This window comes from Oncorhynchus kisutch, linkage group LG27 (assembly GCF_002021735.2).
Source record: "Oncorhynchus kisutch isolate 150728-3 linkage group LG27, Okis_V2, whole genome shotgun sequence".
NCBI classification, from domain to species: Eukaryota; Metazoa; Chordata; class Actinopteri; order Salmoniformes; family Salmonidae; genus Oncorhynchus; species Oncorhynchus kisutch.
In genome coordinates, this window is record NC_034200.2 from 14,794,523 (window position 1) to 14,812,799 (window position 18,277).

Here is an 18,277-nt window from a genome sequence, read left to right on the forward strand (position 1 = left end):
CTTAACAAGAGTGTGTGTCTGTTCTGTCTTGTCTTTCCACTATGAAATGACTTTTAGCTAGGTTTAATTGTTGGTAAGTTCTCAGGTCACAACGACTTGGTAAAAAGCAGTATGAAGCACTGCTCAGAATGGGAGAGCTGTGCAGCATTGAAATGAACCCCCCCCCCCAACAGAGAAGTGTTTATTAGTTCCTGTCTGGTTGTTGTGGAGGAGATCTTGCAGACGTTAAGTGGCATTAATTGGCTGTGCTGAGGCATGCGGGATCAGAAAGCAAGCTGTGCGTACGTACCTGCAGCTCCGGGGGGCCTCCCTCGTCTCTGATCAGCAGCAGGTAGCTCTGTCCGTCAACCACCATCTCCTTCTTGAACCGACCACCTGAGGAAGAGGAGAGAAATGTCAGGGTGACTTATTTGGTGGTGCGTTGCCTAGAATCATGCTTCGGCAGTATTAATACAACCAATGTGGACTGATCTACTTTACCCTGCCTATTAAAGGGGTCGGCAAAATGAAGGAAGAGCGCTAAACTCAGGCCCAAAGTGGTGTAAAGCACTTGCTACTCTTCCCATTGTCACTGAAAACGTGTTTGGTTTCGCTACAGCTAAATCACCAAAATGCAATATTAATTCCAATATTCTTCACCAGCACACACCAGTAGACCTAAGCATGAGTCAGATTTCGAACTTCCCATTGATGACTTTCCATTCCGGTAAGGTTTTGATGATGGTCCCATCCCGGCATGTGATTGTGAATATGCTGCGGTTTGATTTTGCCACGCTGTCTCAATAAAACCACATTTTATAATAATCAGAAGCTGGGGGAAGAAAACTGGTCTCTAAAGTCAGTTACAATGAAGGGAAATTGCCATTTGGCACTGCCACAAAGCCATAGACCCAACCCCCCCCCCCCCCCACCCCACCCCAAATTCACTACACAACCACCAGCTAGCCTAGCGATCCGTCTCCATCATTGATTCAGAACTCCATTAAATATAAGATAGCGTGCTAGTGTGTTAGCCAGCGCAGCAGGCAGTAAGGAAGTGATAAGGCACGTCCACTAGAATGAACGTATAGCCTGGAGCCTGCGGTGGAGAGAGGGGGAAGGAGGGGATGGAAGATAATAGGAGAAGAAAAGGGAGAAATCTAAAGTTGGGTGTAGTTCACGGCCACAAGATAGTGGAGGCTAGAGCTCTGCAGGAGAAGGGTAGCTACTATAGTCAGCCTGGACTTTTTACCCCTCATCTCTTTGAACACTTGTTCGTATTCCTCGCCTCCGGCAAGGCTGGCTGCAGATGAAATATAGACCGATGGGAATACCTCGGCACTAAATTGGATTTTGCATAACATTGGAATAGTTTGAGATCCTGCAGAGATTTCAAATATTAAAGTGAGAAAGTTGGGGCAAAATAAAAAACCTTGCTTTTTCAAAAGCAGAAAATCTGCTTCAAGCCATCTCAAACAATATTGAATAATGTACGACTGCATAAAAGGAGTAAGAGTGGGCATATTAACGTATATCCCCCCCAAAAAACTACAGACACAAAATAAATATCTACCGCTGCGGCAACGCCTGATATTTAATCATCAGCTGTGTTATCTGAACTCTCTAACTGGTACTTTGATGTGCAGATCCCAACTCTGCAAACAAAGCAAGGGAGGACACAGCGACGGGCTCCGCCTGCAGTCTTCAAGGGATAGGTAGGCAGTGTTCTACAGATCCACTTGAGCCACACTTGCTACCCATTAATTCCACTTTAGCCCAAATGGGGAAGGGGGATTCTCCCAGACATCAGTTGAGTTGTGTAAGAGCCAAAGAGGGAGACTCAAGGAAGCCAAGCCAGCTTTCCTCCACTGAAGTAACAGAGCTCTGAGATTGGAGCGCTGATCGGACTGTTGAGTTGCCATATGCCAGGAGATTCCCATTTAGAGGAAATATCAGAAAAGTGATACTCATAGTAATACCCAGTATAGTCATATCTTAGGAGAAAATGACTGTATCTGGACCAATGGGTCAGACTTCAGAGGACATTTGAAATGATTCTGGAGGATGTAAATGCGAATAGCCCTTGAAAATCGTACAATGAGAGTGTTATACCAAATAGCATCTTCTGTTGCCATGGTATAAAATGGATGTGCATTTAAGTAAAGACCTACATTTAGATTACACAACATCAACATCCTTGCTGTGTCTGTGACTGTTCACCGGCAAGCATAGACAAAAACATATCCTGAGGTCGGAGGAGAAACCATCTGTACTGTGAAACGTCTGTTGAATCTCAGTGCCAAACGAATTAAGCAAAACTACAGTAATTGTACAGCAATAACGAGAGACACTCAATCTGTATTAGGGAGGCAAGCAATTTAATGTATAATGATTTTGACTGGACGTGGCTAATGAATAGAGTGTTTATAGCTTTTCTATCAAACTGTTGTCCAACACACACAGTCACACACAGTCACACACACACACACACACACAGTCACACACAGGTTTTGAGATGGTAGCTGAAATTGTGGGCTTGGTGAGCAGGCAGTAGGCAATAGGCATATCCAGCTCTAGAATGGAATGTGGATGCTCAGAGACCTTGACACAGAGCCACATTTCAAACAGAGCCAGTTTCGCTGTCGCCATGGCAACACCTCCCTCCCCGTCCCGATACTGCCTTTTTTTTCTAGATATCACAGGAACTTGCAACATAGTAGAATAAAACACCGTAAAGTAGAACTGCTGGGTTAATGAATGGTACGGACAGAACAGACAAAATTAGTACTACTACCAACTCTTCCTAGAAGCGAGGTAGCCTCTTTCAAAGCCAGTTTCTATCCGGGCTAAGCAAGGTGCTAGAAATGAGACTAAAAGGAGACCCTTTGTCACCTGTTAAGGATGGGAGACAGAGCGGTATGTTGTATCACAGCAACAATGCAGTGATCTGTATAAAATGTTTCCAGAATTACCAAAACCAGCACTCAGGTTTTTTGCATTACAGCATTTTTGTCATTGACTTCTCTAGGCCTAATTAGGCATCGAGGATTGTTGCTTTCCCTTGGTGAAGCAGCATCTTTATGCCAGGAATCTTTATGCGCTTCATGTCTCATCATCCTCAGTACACAGTAGCCACATAAAAACAGACACTACAAACCATCCAAAATTGTAATTTAACCCAACTTTGCCAACATCTTCACGGGTTTCGGGTAGCCTTCGCTTCCGATTTCCCGCCTGAGAATCAAAATGGAGAACTCTTCGGTTTTCATTCTGTGAAGTCATAAGTGGAAGGTTCGGGAACGGGCTCCAACTGTAGGAGTAAACACAACCTCCTCGCAGAGCTACGACCTCTCGTTTCAGAGCCTCGCAGCTCCCTAAACAGAAACCTGTTCATGTTCGTGGCAGCAACTATGATCCCCTTCCTCTCTGAAATGAAGGGTTAATAGTAGGATTTAGTGCTTTACGCCCAGGTCTTAGTTTTACCTTGATGTGTTTGGGAATTATCATTCTAACGCAGAAGCCCTCTCTCTTTCATAGACAATGCTTTGCTCTAGCTGTCATTCGTTTATGCTAACGGATAATTGGCTAACGGCCAATTACCTCAGAATCGTCTCTCTCTCTCTCTCTCTCCACACCCTTGGGTTTGAGAGAAAATCGGACACTGCGTCGACTGATACAAAATATCAACACCAACACACCTGGCATACCGTTAATGACAAGCCAAGATTTCTCCTTTCTCTCCATACACCATGTGGAAAACACTCAAACTAACTGCTAATTATACTGCAAGCATCAAGCCCAGTCCTTGTATTTTGTCAGTATCTATCCCCAGCTAGAATAACATCAGCCAAAATGCAGACTGCCTTGCCAATTGATCATTCCAGGTGGAATTTCAACAGGTTTTGGACTGACAATAATCTGGTAAAATCTTAAATAAACTTTAGGAATTATTACAAAGATCTCATGTATGATGCAGCAGGGCCAGTAGATGGACTAGATTAGCAAGATATCATCACAGCTATAAGAAGGAACAGACAGCTCTGCCTCAAGTGATGCGTTCATGGGTTGACTGACAAGACCGTCTAGTAAAGTAGACAACTTTTAAAAATGTTTTTTTTTTTTACATGTGATGGTGCTCTCCTCCCTCGGGATTTCAGCAGCAGTCTCTTACCTTCAGGGGATTCCTCCTGCACGTACGTGCCTGTCAGGTACCGGTGGACAAGGGCCGATTTCCCGCTCGACAGATTACCCACAATACCCTGCAGAAACAACAAAAACACCACACTCACATGTAGTTCATTCCAGGACATGTATGTTGTATGGATGGTTACACCTGCAATCATAGCCAGAGCCTCTACAGCTTGACCTATATACAGTACTGATGATGATTGGTGAAACAGCAAGACGGCAAAATACTAGTACTATTAAAAGTCTGTTAACATGACTAGTACCAGTAAAATGTTCAGTTGGTGGCGGCAATATGTTGTAGAGATGGTTACACTACTAACCAATGACAAAGGCCTATTGGACTTTCACATGAACAGATGGTGCTTATAGGGTAAAGGTAAGACACCAAGGGAACAGTACTGTATATGTTCAGCTAATGTTCTACCTACTCCCCCTGGTGGGTGTCTAGGCCAAGGCCCCAGCCCTGACTGCTCTATGCCCCCAGGGGAAACCTGATGGAGGGTGGGCTGGGGCCGCTCCCAGGCTGGGGTGGCTGATGATGCCAGGGTGTCTGGGGGAGAACAAAGGCTCTTTCAACATGCCCTCACCCCCCCCCCCTCTTCCTTCATCCCCCTCTTCTTTAGATCATTAGTGGGTGGTAAAGTCAGGATTGGTTTAATTACAGCGGACTGTGTGTGTGTGTGTTGGGGGGGGGGGGGGGGGGATTAAGCTACCTATCCTCTCCCTCACAATACTTATGTTCTTTGTAAGGAGGAAGTTGGCTTTGGAGAGGACATGAAGTAGTATCAAGAACGGAAGAATAGGCAGAGTGGCGCAGTGGTCTAAGGCACTGCATTTCAGTGTTAGAGGCGTCACTACAGACCCTGGTTCGATCCCGGGCTGTATCACAACCGTCCGAGATCGGGAGCCCCATAGGGCGGTGCACAATTGGCCCAGCGTCGTCAGTGTTAGGGGAGGGTTTGGCCGGGGTAGGCCGTCATTGTAAAATAAGAATGTGTTCTTAACTGACTTACCTAGTTAAATAAATAAATATAACAAGCTAGGAGCTACTCATAACCAAAACTAACTACAAAAGGGGCAGGGTTTGTGTTAGAACTGTAAAGCTTTGTAACCTGCTGGGTTGTAAGCCCATCATTAATAAGGCTGCTTTATGAGCATAGTTCAGGCAGATGAAAGCAGAGCAGGCACTGTGTGTAAATTCCACTAGAGACTTTTTTTTTTAAGGATCAGTCTGTGGGTTCATCAAAGTCCAGGTTTGAATACAATGTTTTTAATGCAAAGTTTTGGGAAGCCCGTACCCCACAGTATCAGCTCATGTCCCCCATGAGTGCAATAGCCTACATGTTGGAACGATAACATTTGTCCATGCTTTTGGGAAACATAACTCATATGAATGAACTACTTCTGTCCAATACTGCCATACGGGAACTGTGGAAGTAAATGAAGTTCTACCTCTTCTCTGACAGCAGTCCTTGTCTTTCCCTGCTGAGTTCAGCATCAGTTCACTTAACCTCTGAAGTGTGTGGCGCTAATGAACACCGTCTACTATATAAAAAGACAATGAGCTCTATCAAATGCTCCCTGTTTTGAAAGCATGTTCTTCATAAAAGTTCCCCCATCTGATTTGTGTCTGATTCCCATAGATCTTTCTGATGCGATGCACAACCCTAACCAATTCATAGAAGACCAAAATACTATGAATACTACTACAGTATTTGACACCAGAACGGTGGAATGAGGTTTTGTGGTAATATCCCTATTGATTATGTGCGTGAAGCATTCCTTTCTTCAAGTGAGTACGTGAGCAGCGTGTGTGTGTGTGTGTGTGCGTGCGTGCGTATGGCAGTGGTAAGAACGGTTGTGCCAGCGGCTGGATCAGACCCAGGAAGTGTCACTCATCTAGCCCAAAACCGTCACTCATCTCTTAGTCTGCAAGCCACTCTACGCTCCACGTCACCATGCCAACGGGGAAAAAAAACAGCATCATTAAAAATCACCCACAATCTCGTTTGGTGCCAGGGAATATTCCAGCCAATTTCTGTACTCTACTCTCTCTCTCTCTCTCTCTCATGCAGAATGAGAGGAAATGTTTTTGACATGCATAGAGCATGCACTGGCATTGACGTTGAAATCAATCCAATGCTAATGCTGAATTTATCTTCCTCTTGCAATGCCAATGTCAGCCGATTAACAACGGGCTGAAGTTATGATGCGTATCCACTCACCACTTTGAGCTCTGGCACTGATCGACTCAATGTCCATTCTTGGCTGTTGACGAAAGAGTCTGGAAGAGAAAAAGACGGAGAACAAACAGCATTTAGTTAAGGTTACTGAAGGGTAAAGCAGGGTGTTGATTCCCGATCACTGTTTCGTGTCGTCACAGTTTATGTCAATGTGTTTTGTTGAACCAGAGAAAAACAGGCTCTGCTCTCCCTCTTGACTCTTTGTCCTGACAATGCTTGTTGTTTGATGTTTGTTTACATTGCACCGAACATGTACTGTCTGTAGCTTGAAGGAAAGTGGTGCAATCGGGGTTTAAAAAGAGACCTCTGGTGCACGAGCAAGCAAGAACGCACACGCACACAGCTAATTCAATTCAATAGCGAGAGAAAACCAGACTTGTTCCAACATGTTCCTCTATTAATGGCGACACATATGGAAGGGACATTTGACTGGAAAAAAAATCGCCATTTAAAAACTAAGTCTAGAAAGCCATTCAAGAGAACAATTACAAACTGGGTGAAAGTCAGTAGCATTGTTCAGGTCATAACCAGATACACAGAGAACTTCTCTCTCAGGACATTATAATAAAAAAGTGACAGGATCTGTCACAACTGTTTGACAAAATACCCCCTTCCTGTTTCGGGGTCGCAGACCCTCTATTCCAAGCTAGCGACCCCCATGGAGATACCATCAACAGAGAAAGGTGGTGCCGGTGCAGACACACTGTCTCCAGGCAACAAGGTGCAAAACCAGGTGTGACCCGGTGTCTACACCAGGACAATGAAGACCTACAACACCAAAGAAGGCAGCGTCATTTAAGTGCACGTTTGGTGCAGCAACCATGTTCTCTCATCTAGCTCAAAGCAAACAAAGAACAGTGATCATCCAGAACAATCATCCAGAAAAATGTATTGAGGATAAACCAATGTTTTGATGACTGGAAAATATACAGTTGAGATTGAAATGATTTAAACGGCCTACAAACAGGGTTTTCAAACTATTTCATAATATCTGGAGAATTTACAAAAAATAAATAAAAAATAAAGGTTAATTTTAAAATGTGTAAACTTAAAAAATGTTGTGGCTTAGACACTAATTTACATCATTCTAAGGTTTTTGTGTTGTGCCCAGCATCGGTTGAGACACATCATTTGTATTTATTATGGATCCCCATTAGCTGCTGCCTTCTTCCTGGGGTCCGGCAACATTAAGGCAGTTATACAATTTTAAAAACATTACAATATATATATATATTTTTTGTTTGTTTTCTTTTAACCTTTATATATTTAACTAATTCTTCTTTACAATGACGGCCTACCCAAGCTGACGCTGGGCCAATGGTGCGCCGCCCTATTGGACTCCCAATCACGGCCGGTTGTACAGCCTGAAATTGAACCAGGGTCTGTAGTGGCGCTTCTAGCACTGAGATGCAGTGCCTTAGACTGCTGTGCCACTCAGGAGCCATTCACAACAGATTTCACAACACATTAAGTGTGTGCCCTCAGGCCCATACTCTACTACCACATATCTACCACACAAAATCCATGTACACAGTACATGTGTGTATAGTGCATATGTTATTGTGTGTTTGTATGCATGTGTCTGTGCCTATGTTTGTGTTGCTTCACAGTCCCCGCTGTTTGTTCCATAAAGTGTGTTTTTATCGGTCTTCAAAATAAAATGTTACTGCTTGCACGAGTTACTTGATGTGGAATAGAGTTCCATGTAGTCGTGGCTCTCTGTAGTACTGTGCGCCTCCCATAGTCTGTTCTGGACTTGGGGACTGTGAAGAGACCTCTTGTGGCATGTCTGTGGGGAATGCATGGGTGTCTGAGCTGTGTGCCAGTAGTTAAAAACAGATTGCTCAGTGCACTCATGTCAATACCTCTTATAAATACAAATAGTGATGAAGTCAATCTCTCCTCCACTTTGAGCCAGAAGAGATTGACATGCATATTATTCATGTTAGCTCTCTGTGTACATCTAAGGGCCAGCCGTGCTGCCCTGTTCCCTCGTTGTGGTACCTGACCACACAACTGAACAGTAGTCCAGGTGCGACAAAACTAGGGCCTGTAGGACCTGCTTTGTTGATAGTGCTGTTAAGAAGGTAGAGCAGCGCTTTATTATGGACAGACTTCTCCCCATCTTAGCTACTGTTGTATCAATATGTTTTGCCCATGACAGTTTACAATCCAGGGTTACTCCAAGCAGTTTAGTCACCTCAGCAATTTAGTCACCTTAACGTACTCTTTACAAGATTTAGTTGAAGTTTAGGGTTTAGTGAATGATTTGTACCAAATACAGTGCTTTAAGTTTTTTTAAATATTTAGGACTAACTTATTCCTTTCCACCCATTCAGCTCTTTGTTAAGTGTTGCAATCATTTCAGTCGCTGTAGTAGCTGACGTGTAATAGTGTTGAGTCGTCCGTATACATAACTTTACTCAAAGCCAGTGGCATGTCGTTAGTAAAGATTGAAAAAAGTAAGGGGCCTAAACAGCTGCCCTGGAGCATTCCTGATTCTATCTGGATTATGTTGGATAGGCTTCCATTAAAAAACACCCTCTGTGTTCTGTTACCTGTCAAACTCTTTATCTACAATATAGCAGGAGGTGTAAAGCCATAACACATATGCTTAACCTGCAGCAGATTGTGATCGATAATGTCAGAATCCGTACTGAAGTCTAACAAAACTATTTATTTATCATCAATCTCAGTCAATCATCAGTCATTTGTGTAAGTGCTGTGCTTGTTGAACGTCCATCCCTATAAGCGTGCTGAAAGTCTGTTGTCAATTTGTTTACTGTAAAATAACATTGTATCTGGCCAAAAACAATTTTTTTCCCATAAGTTTACTAAGGGTTGATAACAGGATGATTGGTCGGCTATTTGAGCCAGTAAACAAACGGGGCTTTAATATTCTTAGGTAGCGGAATTACTTTTGCTTCTCTCCAGGCTTGAGAGCACACACTTTCTAGTAGGCTTAAATTGAAGATATGGCAAATAGGAGAGCTCTTGAATACAGGAGGGTTGTCATGTTTTTGCTGACAAATGTACTAAAATGGGAATAAAATAGACATTTCAACTTTCAAATGGGACCACAAAGACGGTTGGAGGTCCACACATCAGAGAATGTAGACTTGAATGGGAATATCTGTTGATTTAAATTATACTGTCCATCCCCATAGGAAAGCTATTGAGATCACAGAAATATAGATAATAGAATATACATGACCATTTATGTTGACATTCAATGGTGGGTGGACCAGCAGTCACCTTTGGGGTAGTGATTAGAAGTTACATTTCAATTAAATTTCAAGGTGTACTAGCTACATTTCAGTGGTCTGAAGCGATATATAATTAATATAATGGACTTTTCTATGATTGAAATGACACCCACCCTGTATTCCAAGAGCATATTGTGTCTCAGCCGATGTAGGACACAACACAAAAACCTCAGATGATGTGAAATAGGGGCTAAGCTACAACATAATTATTACGTGAATTTTCTGTCAAAGTGATTCAATTCAAATGGATTGACCCTTGAAAATAATTTACCCATTTATAGGCATCTAAGAAGTGCACTTGGCCATCAACAAAATGTTTCATTATTTGAAAGCGGTTGTCCAATCCATAAGTAGTCGTGTAAGTCGAGAATAAGGGCCTCTTACATGATAATTAAAACATTTGCAGGATGTAGGATCAATTGTTGAAGAACATTGATTTTGTGTTCCTCCAAGGCTAATCGAAGCCATTCCAAAACACCATTAGACTTCACTTGAGCCCCTTTTTCCAATTAAGAAAGTAAATTGTTTTGTTCACTAGATTCTTCCTTGACAAATGTAGTTGTAGAAGCAATAAGGTTGACTTAATACACGGACAATACTCCTGTATACAATAACAGGCCTCGTTGTTGAGGAGTGCATCGCCCGAGGTGGATTCAACCTGTGTTGCACAGAGCGGTTCTGAATAGCAGCCCTTGTGTTGCTAAGCCCTCTCACTACCAGTTTGACTATCTTCTTGAACATGTTAGAACATGCTCTTCAAGGCCGATTTATAACCTACAGAGACGGACCATACGGTGCGTAGCGCAGCGTCGCAATGTCATTTTTCCTCACAAAAGGCGAGGCTCCTTGCAGTGCACTCCGACTTCCGACTACTCCCGTGCCAAATGAAAATGGTCACTTGCCGTATCATTCCTTGCGTAGCCGTGGAGGCCGTGTTGTGTAGTAGGCAATGAAGCTCGCTTGGGTTCCTTGAATCTATAGGCTGATTCTATTTGTAAGCTTTTAAATGATATCAAAAAGTCAACCATTTTATATTTTCCAGTGAGGAAGACATGAATCTCATGGTATGGTGGGGTATGCAAAATGGGTCAACTTTGAGCACCTTTATCTCCTGAATGTTTTGGCATTCTGGTCCAAAAAGTCACTTTCTGTCCACTTCTTCCATGGGCAAACATGTAAGGAAAGTTTTGTTGAAATCAAAAGGTTTTCTGTCAAAAAGTGATGCAATTCAAATGGATGTACCCTTGAGACTAATTTCCTGTATTCAAGCACCTATTTATAGGCATCTAAGAAGTGCACTTGGCCATCAACAAAATGTTTCATTATTTGAAAGCGGTTGTCCAATCCATAAGTAGTCGTGTAAGTCGAGAATAAGGGCCTCTTACATGATAATTAAAACATTTGCAGGATGTAGGATCAATTGTTGAAGAACATTGATTTTGTGTTCCTCCAAGGCTAATCGAAGCCATTCCAAAACACCATTGGACTTCACTTGAGCCCCTTTTTCCAATTAAGAAAGTAAATTGTTTTGTTCACTAGATTCTTCCTTGATAAATGTAGTTGTAGAAGCAATAAGGTTGACTTAATACACGGACAATACTCCTGTATACAATAACAGGCCTCGTTGTTGAGGAGTGCATCGCCCGAGGTGGATTCAACCTGTGTTGCACAGAGCGGTTCTGAATAGCAGCCCTTGTGTTGCTAAGCCCTCTCACTACCAGTTTGACTATCTTCTTGAACATGTTAGAACATGCTCTTCAAGGCCGATTTATAACCTACAGAGACGGACCATACGGTGCGTAGCGCAGCGTCGCAATGTCGTTTTTCCTCACAAAAGGCGCGGTCACTTGCCGTATCATTCTTTGCGTAGCGGTAGAGGCAGTGATGTCTAGGCACTGAAGCTCGCTTGGTTAATTGAATCTAATCTCATCGACTGTTCAACCAAATCAAACATCGTAGCCTTATTACAACCAGTGATCCCAGGCTATTGGTAAAAACAAAAACAAATATTTTTCTCCGCGACCAAAACATGATGACATTCTATTTGTAGCTGATACGGGAGTGAATACATGCAAGTAGCATATCGAACTGGAATAACAGTGTAGGCTACAACAGAAAGTATACGAATATTTGCCGCGGCATATTATTGAATTATAAATGTGATTCTTTCACATGGCGATGTGGGAAGCTAGTCTACAAAATCACTTCAAACTTCAATATTACTGTTTTGGTTTAGCTTGGCATTAAATAAGAAGCCTATTTTGCATTGATAACCAAATATAATCTTAGCGGCTTTTAAAACAATAAACCAATCAACACTGTAGCCTTATTAGAACCCCCGCCCCCCAAATAAGTATTTTACTGAGTGACTACCTAAAACAGCCCTAAACCATGTGCTTTTTCTTCCTGAGCATAAATGATGGTATTCTATTTGTAGCTGATACGGGTGTGAATACATTCCAGCAGCATATTAAACTGGGATGATGCTGTAGGTTACGCTGGCAAGTAAATAATATTTGCATATTATTTCGTGATAAACCGGATTATTCCACATGGGGGTGATGTGGGAAGCTAAAAGGATCGTTTGCCTGCTGTTTTTAGCCATTTCATTGAAGTGAACTAACAGTGGTGATGTTTTAAACATGACTCTTCTTTGATTCTTCTTTGTATTCCCACAAATGGGAACACAACAACAAGAAAATCTCTCTCTGCTATTGCCCCCTTGTGTATGTTGCTATTGGGGGGGGGGGGTCTAGGATCACATGGACCAGAGAGGGTATCATGTTACAGAAGGTGCGTGTTGTTCCAAAATAAAAAATCGGACCACCCCAAGAGCACGAACACGCTTAGATCTAAGCACTAAAATGTGTGGAAAACCTTAGGCTCTGCAGTTCTGACACTCCGCTTGAGTGAGTGAGGGAGTGTTTTTCACAAGTGGTAGAGAGCAGTTTAAATGAGGTTTCCACTCATTTTGTCAAGATTACTTAAAAAACATTTTTTTAAAAAGATATAGACAAGAGGACGAATAAAAACACTGATTGGAGCTCTTTTATGCAACTCTTCAGAAACCCGTTACAAGAGCACTCTGACTTGAACAGCTTTGTTCTAAACTGCAACGGTAGATTCCACTGTTCTTGAATCTCAGGAAAGAGGGGCAAACACACAAGAGAAGACCCCAGAAATAGACAGGCTATCCAGTAGAATTAGGGGTCATCATACAAAAGGGTCTCTATAGTGTTGTTGACCACTTAGAGAGTTAGGACACTGGGGCGCCGCACCAGAATGGAACAATGTGTTATTACTGACCATAACACCACCACTCATTTAGAAAATAACTTTAGAAAAAAGGCATGAAACACAGAGGGCAGAAGAACAGAGGAGATATAGAAGACCAAGTAGCATTCATTCACTCAAAGCTTTACCGAGCTATCTTTTATAAAAAACCACGTGACACATTGTTTGTGCTACACAAGTTACATATTAGGCCTATATGCTGTGGCTATCCAGATTGATGTAGCATACAGAGTGGCAAAAACACTTGTCCTTAGCCCTTTGCTCACACAGCTAATAGAATGCATGTGTTTCCTCCATTACAAATGAGCACCCCATCGCTACCCAGAATGCCTGTGGAAATGGAACAGAACGAGCCCCAACGTCAGTGATGCACCCTCCAGAGGACACCAGAGCCCTTGTTTGTGTGAGACGGAAAACTGCTGCCGCTTGTTTGTCCTGTTTTTCTTTTTAACTCACCGCTCACGTCCACTCTAATAAAAATTACTATTCAATCCGAAGGCAGTGAGGCACGATTAGTACCCCTCCCTAATTGAGTTCTGAAAATACCACTCTGAGTGTGTGCGTGTGCGGGTGTGTAAGTGTGTGTTGTCAGTGGGGAATGAGAGGGGAGGACAACCATGAGGTCTAAACCTCCACGCTGCTCCGAGGCCAAGATATTTTTTCCCCACAAGCTAGAAATGACAGAGTGTGAATTTAGCTTGGAATAAGTATTTTTACATCTTTCATTGGTAACCACATGGTGGGTTGTTACCCACTGGCATTGCCTCTGACTAGGCCTAGGGTATAATTACACTGAGCAGCAGCTCCATTGTCATAATTGTTCCTGAATCATATCCCTATATCTTGTAACTGTTATGGCCCAATTCACAAAGCTGTCGGCTCAATTCTGCTACAGCTCTTATCTGTAGAGCTCTGAACAGCAGAATGTAATTTCACTCTAAGGGGATAGGTAAGTGACAAACAGAATCACTAGTGATGCAGACAGAGAGGCGGATGAGGTGGATGCTTGCCGACCAATCTATCCCATTGTGGAGGGCTATAGCAAAGCTGACTTAAGGGTCTCGTCTAAGCTTTCGGTTGCTGAAGGCTTGGTATCAACTGTTTCAACCCGAGGTAGACACATTTGGATTTTTGAGAAATCTTTTGTTCCTTGGGTTCAGCTGACTCGATTTAGTAGAATATGTAGCAGTGAAAGTTATATTGACGTATAAGCTAACATTTTCTGTAACGCCAACCCCAAGTTGACAACATACCATAAACATGGTTCTGCACAAAGGAGGGTTGTCCAACTCTCAATCAAATCAAAGTTTATTTGTCACGTGCGCCGAATACAACAGGTGTAGACCTTACAGTGAAATGCCGAATACAACAGGTGTAGACCTTACAGTGAAATGCCGAATACAACAGGTGTAGACCTTACAGTGAAATGCCGAATACAACAGGTGTAGACCTTACAGTGAAATGCTGAATACAACAGGTGTAGACCTTACAGTGAAATGCCGAATACAACAGGTGTAGAACTTACAGTGAAATGCTGAATACAACAGGTGTAGACCTTACAGTGAAATGCTGAATACAACAGGTGTAGACCTTACAGTGAAATGCCGAATACAACAGGTGTAGAACTTACAGTGAAATGCCGAATACAACAGGTGTAGACCTTACAGTGAAATGCCGAATACAACAGGTGTAGAACTTACAGTGAAATGCTGAATACAACAGGTGTAGACCTTACAGTGAAATGCTGAATACAACAGGTGTAGACCTTACAGTGAAATGCCGAATACAACAGGTGTAGAACTTACAGTGAAATGCCGAATACAACAGGTGTAGACCTTACAGTGAAATGCCGAATACAACAGGTGTAGAACTTACAGTGAAATGCTGAATACAACAGGTGTAGACCTTACAGTGAAATGCTTACTTACAGGCCCTAACCACAGAGCAAATTTAAGTTAAAAAAAATAGTTATTAGGTGAACAATAGATAAGAAATAAAAAACAATAGTAAAAAGACTGAAAAATAACAGTAGCGAGGCTACATACAGTAGCAAAGCTATATACAGACACCGGTTAGTCGGGCTGATTGAGGTAGTATGTACATGTAGATATGGTTAAAGTGACTATGCATTTACACTGCTCAAAAAAATAAAGGGAACACTTAAACAACACAATCTAACTCCAAGTCAATCACACTTCTGTGAAATCAAACTGTCCACTTAGGAAGCAACACTGATTGACAATACATTTCACATGCTGTTGTGCAAATGGAATAGACAACAGGTGGAAATTATAGGCAATTAGCAAGACACCCCCAATAAAGGAGTGGTTCTGCAGGTGGTGACCACAGACCACTTCTCAGTTCCTATGCTTCCTGGCTGATGTTTTGGTCACTTTTGAATGCTGGCGGTGCTTTCACTCTAGTGGTAGCATGAGACGGAGTCTACAACCCACACAAGTGGCTCAGGTAGTGCAGCTCATCCAGGATGGGACATCAATGTGAGCTGTGGCAAGAAGGTGTCAGTCAGCGTAGTGTCCAGAGCATGGAGGCGCTACCAGGAGACAGGCCAGTACATCAGGAGACGTGGAGGAGGCCGTAGGAGGGCAACAACCCAGCAGCAGGACCGCTACCTCCGCCTTTGTGCCAGGAGGAACAGGAGGAGCACTGCCAGAGCCCTGCAAAATTACCTCCAGCAGGCCACAAATGTGCAATGGTCAGAAACAGACTCCATGAGGATGGTATGAGGGCCCGACGTCCACAGGTGGGGGTTGTGCTTACAGCCCAACACCGTGCAGGATGTTTGGCATTTGCCAGAGAACACCGAGATTGGCAAATTCGCCACTGGCGCCCTGTGCTCTTCACAGATGAAAGCAGGTTCACACTGAGCACATGTGACAGACGTGACAGAGTCTGGAGACGCCGTGGATATCGTTCTGCTGCCTGCAACATCCTCCTGCATGACCAGTTTGGAGGTGGGTCAGTTATGGTGTGGGGTGGCATTTCTTTGGTGGGCCGCACAGCCCTCCATGTGCTCGCCAGAGGTAGCCTGACTGCCATTAGGTACAGAGATGAGATCCTCAGACCCCTTGTGAGACCATATGCTTGTGCGGTTGGCCATCGGTTCCTCCTAATGCAATACAATGCTAGACCTCATGTGGCTGGAGTGTGTCAGCAGTTCCTGCAAGAGGAAGGCATTGATGCTATGGACTGGCCCGCCCGTTCCCCAGACCTGAATCTAATTGAGCACATCTGGGACATCATGTCTCGCTCCATCCACCAACGCCACGTTGCACCACAGACTGTCCAGGAGTTGGCGGATGCTTTAGTCCAGGTCTGGGAGGAGATCCCTCAGGAGACGATCCGCCACCTCATCAGGAGCATGCCCAGGCATTGTAGGGAGGTCATACAGGCACGTGGAGGCCACACACACTACTGAGCCTCATTTTGACTTGTTTTAAGGACATTATATCAAAGTTGGATCAGCCTGTAGTGTGGTTTTCCACTTTAATTTTGTGTGTGACTCCAAATCCAGACCTCCATGGGTTGAGAAATTTGATTTCCATTGATAATTTTTGTGTGATTGATTTTGTTGTCAGCACATTCAACTATGTAAAGAAAAAAGTATTTAATAAGAATATTTCATTCATTCAGATCTAGGATGTGTTATTTTATTGTTCCCTTTATTTTTTTGAGCAGTGTATGATAAACAGAGAGTAGCGTAAAAGAGGGGGTGGTGGGTGGTGGGACACAATGCAGATAGTCCGGGTAGCCAATGTGCGGGGGCACCAGTTCGTCGGGCCAATTGAGGTAGTATGTACACGAATGAATAGTTAAAGTGACTATGCATATATGATAAACAGAGTGTAGCAGCAGTGTAAAATGGGGGGCTGGGGGACACACAATACAAATAGTCCGGGTAACCATTGGTTACCTGTTCAATGCAAATAGCCCCAGGAACTCAACTTTGACCTGTGTACTGATACGGAAAGGCGTTCTTTAACCCTTTATCTCGACTGTGCAGTTCTGTCATCACCATAACATCAAAGTGGCAATCAGCACAAAGCATATTCACCGCCCCTGTTTTGGTAAACAGCTGAGGGATGGGGCTGGAGAAATGTAACCACTCAAATTCATAGACAGAGCTATGGATGCAAGGACTGACTATCCATGATAAAAAACAAAGTGTAGTTTTACCCATGTTTTGAGGCTATATAGTGTTTGTTTACATTGACCTTGTTTACAAACATTGGAGTAAGTTTATATTTTGTTTTATATATATTTTTTATACGTTTATATTTTTGGGTTCTGATGGGGTACAGTGGAACTATGCTCCTGAGCCATTCCGAAGTTATATTCTTCAGGAATCAATGGGTACATATCATTCATTTAGAAGTGCAAAAAAATGGATGTAGCAACTTCCGATTGGCCCTTTAAACACCCCTAACACATCATTTGGGAGTGGTCTCTGACTCCAGCATGTCAATGGGTTTTGATAACTTGATTCTGAGAAACTATTTCCCCTGAGAGGTGAGTAGCAGCAGCATAGTTTGAGTCTCAAGCAGTCCTGCGGAGCAGACAAATGTAGCTGGGGATCTGTGTGGCAGCAGACGCTCAAATAAGGAGTCACATTCAAGTATTAGCAGAGCCTCCATATCCCATCTCCTTCTCGACTGTCTCTGACTAACTCACTCAACCCGCCCTCCACTCCTCTCCCAGCAGGTGGGTTTGCATTATCACACTGTCAGTGCTGTTTTGCTTGGGAGTGACACATTCTGTTTGTCATAATGGTAAACCTAATCAGCAGTGAGGAACGAGGCTCAAAAAAGGTCTGCTGAGGGAATGAAATAAATCAGATACATCTTTCACACAACTCTGACAGAGAGTCTTCAGAGGCCCGATTCAAACTCAAGAATAGTAGAAAGACAACATTTAGGGAAACAGAAATGCTTTTGGCTTCACAATGGCTGAACATTTTGTATGAACAGAGACATCACTCCAGATTTAAGTTGACATTTTTCGTATTTGCAGGTCCCCAGGACATCAGGAGACACACCTAAAACCGTCCACAATGAGTGCCCAGAGTTGGGATTGAACCAATGATAAAGTGCATTCGGAAAGTATTCAGACACCTTGGCTTTTTCCAAATGTTCTTACGTTATAGCCTTGTTCTAAAATGGATTAAATTATTTTCTTCCCTCATCAATCTACAAACAATACCCCATAATGACATCACAATACCCCATAATGACATCACAATACCCCATAATGACAAAGCAAAAACAGGCTTATAGACTGTTTTGCACATTA

At 43.0% G+C, this 18,277-nt stretch overlaps 1 protein-coding gene across 2 annotated transcripts in view; it reads right to left on the bottom strand.

The window, feature by feature from the left end:
- LOC109871998 (arf-GAP with GTPase, ANK repeat and PH domain-containing protein 3) overlaps positions 1–18,277 on the bottom strand; it is a 234,263-nt gene that overhangs the window by 117,453 nt on the left and 98,533 nt on the right. For both annotated transcript variants that reach the window (XM_020463066.2, XM_031806991.1), the window contains exons 2-4: positions 6,393–6,451; positions 4,151–4,238; positions 290–375 (exon numbers count right to left, since the gene is read on the bottom strand). In XM_020463066.2, coding sequence (XP_020318655.1) covers positions 290–375; positions 4,151–4,238; positions 6,393–6,451 — 233 coding nt within the window. The remainder of the gene's footprint in view (positions 1–289; positions 376–4,150; positions 4,239–6,392; positions 6,452–18,277) is intronic.